The following is a 2,163-nucleotide window of genomic DNA, read 5'->3' as shown; positions in this document are numbered from 1 at the left end:
ACCCACTCCTGTACTTTGTTTACCCCTTTAATAAGGCCACCACAGGGTTGGGGTGACATTCTGTTTTGCTCAAGGACAGAGCTCAGAGTTCTGTCTCAAAAATGCCTCTTACTCTTGAGTTCTTAGTGGGATGCCAGGATAAGCTGTTTTAACTGATTCATTTCCAAAGCCCTCAAAGCCTTGAGGCATGGAGGGTAGAAAGACCACTTTTGCAGCAGAAGGAAGTAAGAAGTAAGAAGGTAAGAAGTAAGAAGGAAGTAAGAAGCTGTGTTTAACTAATTAGGATTCTGGGATTCGTAGCCTCATAGCTGGAAGCCTTGAGTATGTTCTGTGTTTTGTTATTTTGGTTGTTAGTTTCAGTTGTGGCCAAATCTGACTGGGTGGGGTTTTGTGATCAAATATTAGTCATGATGGAAGTGAAAGAAATACTGAAGGGAGTCTCCAAAGAATTTCACACACACACACACAGACACACACACACACACACACACACACACACGAGGAGGAGGCAATGTGACCACAAAGACAGAGACTAGAGTGATGCAGCCACAAGCCAAGGAATGCTATCAGAAGCTGAGAGATGAGTATAAGAAAGAGTTGGAAACTTTGAACAAAAATAACAGGAAAGATGCTCAAAATTTGGGAACTTCCTGGATTGGAAAATCTAATGCTTCAGGACTCTAAAACACTGAGTAATGAGAAGGAAAAGAAGTTTGAACAAAGATTCAGTATTCTTAGGTGTCTTCTTCCTGCCTTGTCTTCGGCGTTTTTGTTCGTAGAGCGGCCAATAGCAAGATGTCTTCAGGAAATGCCAAAATTGGGCATCCTGCCCCCAACTTCAAAGCCACGGCTGTTATGCCAGATGGCCAGTTCAAAGACCTCAGCCTATCTGACTACAAAGGAAAATACGTTGTGTTCTTCTTTTACCCTCTTGACTTCACCTTTGTGTGTCCCACGGAGATCATTGCTTTCAGTGACAGGGCAGAAGAATTTAAGAAACTCAACTGTCAAGTGATTGGTGCTTCTGTGGATTCTCATTTCTGTCACCTGGCATGGATCAACACACCCAAGAAACAAGGAGGACTGGGACCCATGAACATTCCCTTGGTATCAGACCCCAAGCATACCATTGCTCAGGACTATGGAGTCTTAAAGGCTGATGAAGGCATCTCGTTCAGGGGCCTCTTTATCATTGATGATAAAGGCATCCTTAGGCAGATCACTGTAAATGACCTACCTGTTGGCCGCTCTGTGGATGGGACTCTGCGACTGGTTCAGGCCTTCCAGTTTACCGATAAGCATGGGGAAGTGTGCCCAGCTGGCTGGAAGCCTGGCAGTGATACCATCAAGCCTGACGTCCAGAAGAGCAAAGAGTATTTCTCTAAGCAGAAGTGAGCACCGGGCCATTTTAGGGCTGGGCTGTAGTGGGTGGCCATGAAAACAAAATCTCTTTTGTACTAGTGTTATACTTAAAACACAAGACTTTAGACTTTGTGCAGATGTGGTATGGGATGGGACAGGCCTTTCCTGCAGGGGTTGGGGAGTCCAGCCTTTCTTCTCTGGAGAGAATGGCCTGAACTGTGTTACAGGGCAGGCCAACTGTGATGTACAGTAGTAGGGCAACACTTTTGATCTTCTGTTGTTTCTATTAAACTTGAACTGAGACTGTGGAAAAAAAAAAAAAGATTCAGTATTCTTAAATTTTATTTATTCATTTTTTTTAGTAAAGCAGAAACTTATTCTTGCAACAAGGAACTTATTGAGAACATTTCCTTCCCACCAAAATCTATTTTTTTTAGGTGACTTCAAAGAAGCTATCATAAAGCTGAAAGAGAAACATAGTGGCAAGAAGATCATGAAATTAAACGGTTTTAGATAATATGTCACAGGTTCTTAGCACCTGGACTGAATAGAAACAAGTAGAGCCAAAGGTCAGTGAGTTTTCAAGGGAAATATAGTGTCAAAATCATCACAATCTTGGACTAAAAGAGCCTGTGATTGGGGCGCCTGGGTGGCTCAGTAGTTAAGCGTCTGCCTTCGGCTCAGGTCATGATCCCAGGGTCCTGGGATCGAGCCCCACATCGGGCTTCCTGCTTGGCGGGAAGCCTGCTTCTCCCTCTACCACTCCCCCCGCTTGTTTTCTCTCTCTTGCTGTGTGTCTCT

General features: G+C 44.1%; 1 protein-coding gene across 1 annotated transcript; it reads left to right on the top strand.

Moving 5' to 3' along the window:
• The first annotated feature begins 748 nt into the window (after positions 1-748).
• LOC122898924 (peroxiredoxin-1-like) lies at positions 749-1,665 on the top strand. Its single transcript, XM_044236587.1, has one exon. The coding sequence runs from the start codon at positions 796-798 to the stop codon at positions 1,393-1,395; it is 600 nt and encodes a 199-aa protein (XP_044092522.1). The 5' UTR covers positions 749-795; the 3' UTR covers positions 1,396-1,665.
• The last annotated feature ends 498 nt before the right edge of the window (positions 1,666-2,163 follow it).

This window comes from Neovison vison, chromosome 1 (assembly GCF_020171115.1).
Source record: "Neovison vison isolate M4711 chromosome 1, ASM_NN_V1, whole genome shotgun sequence".
In the NCBI taxonomy this organism is placed as follows: domain Eukaryota; kingdom Metazoa; phylum Chordata; class Mammalia; order Carnivora; family Mustelidae; genus Neogale; species Neogale vison.
This window is presented reverse-complemented; position numbering and strand designations above follow the sequence as displayed.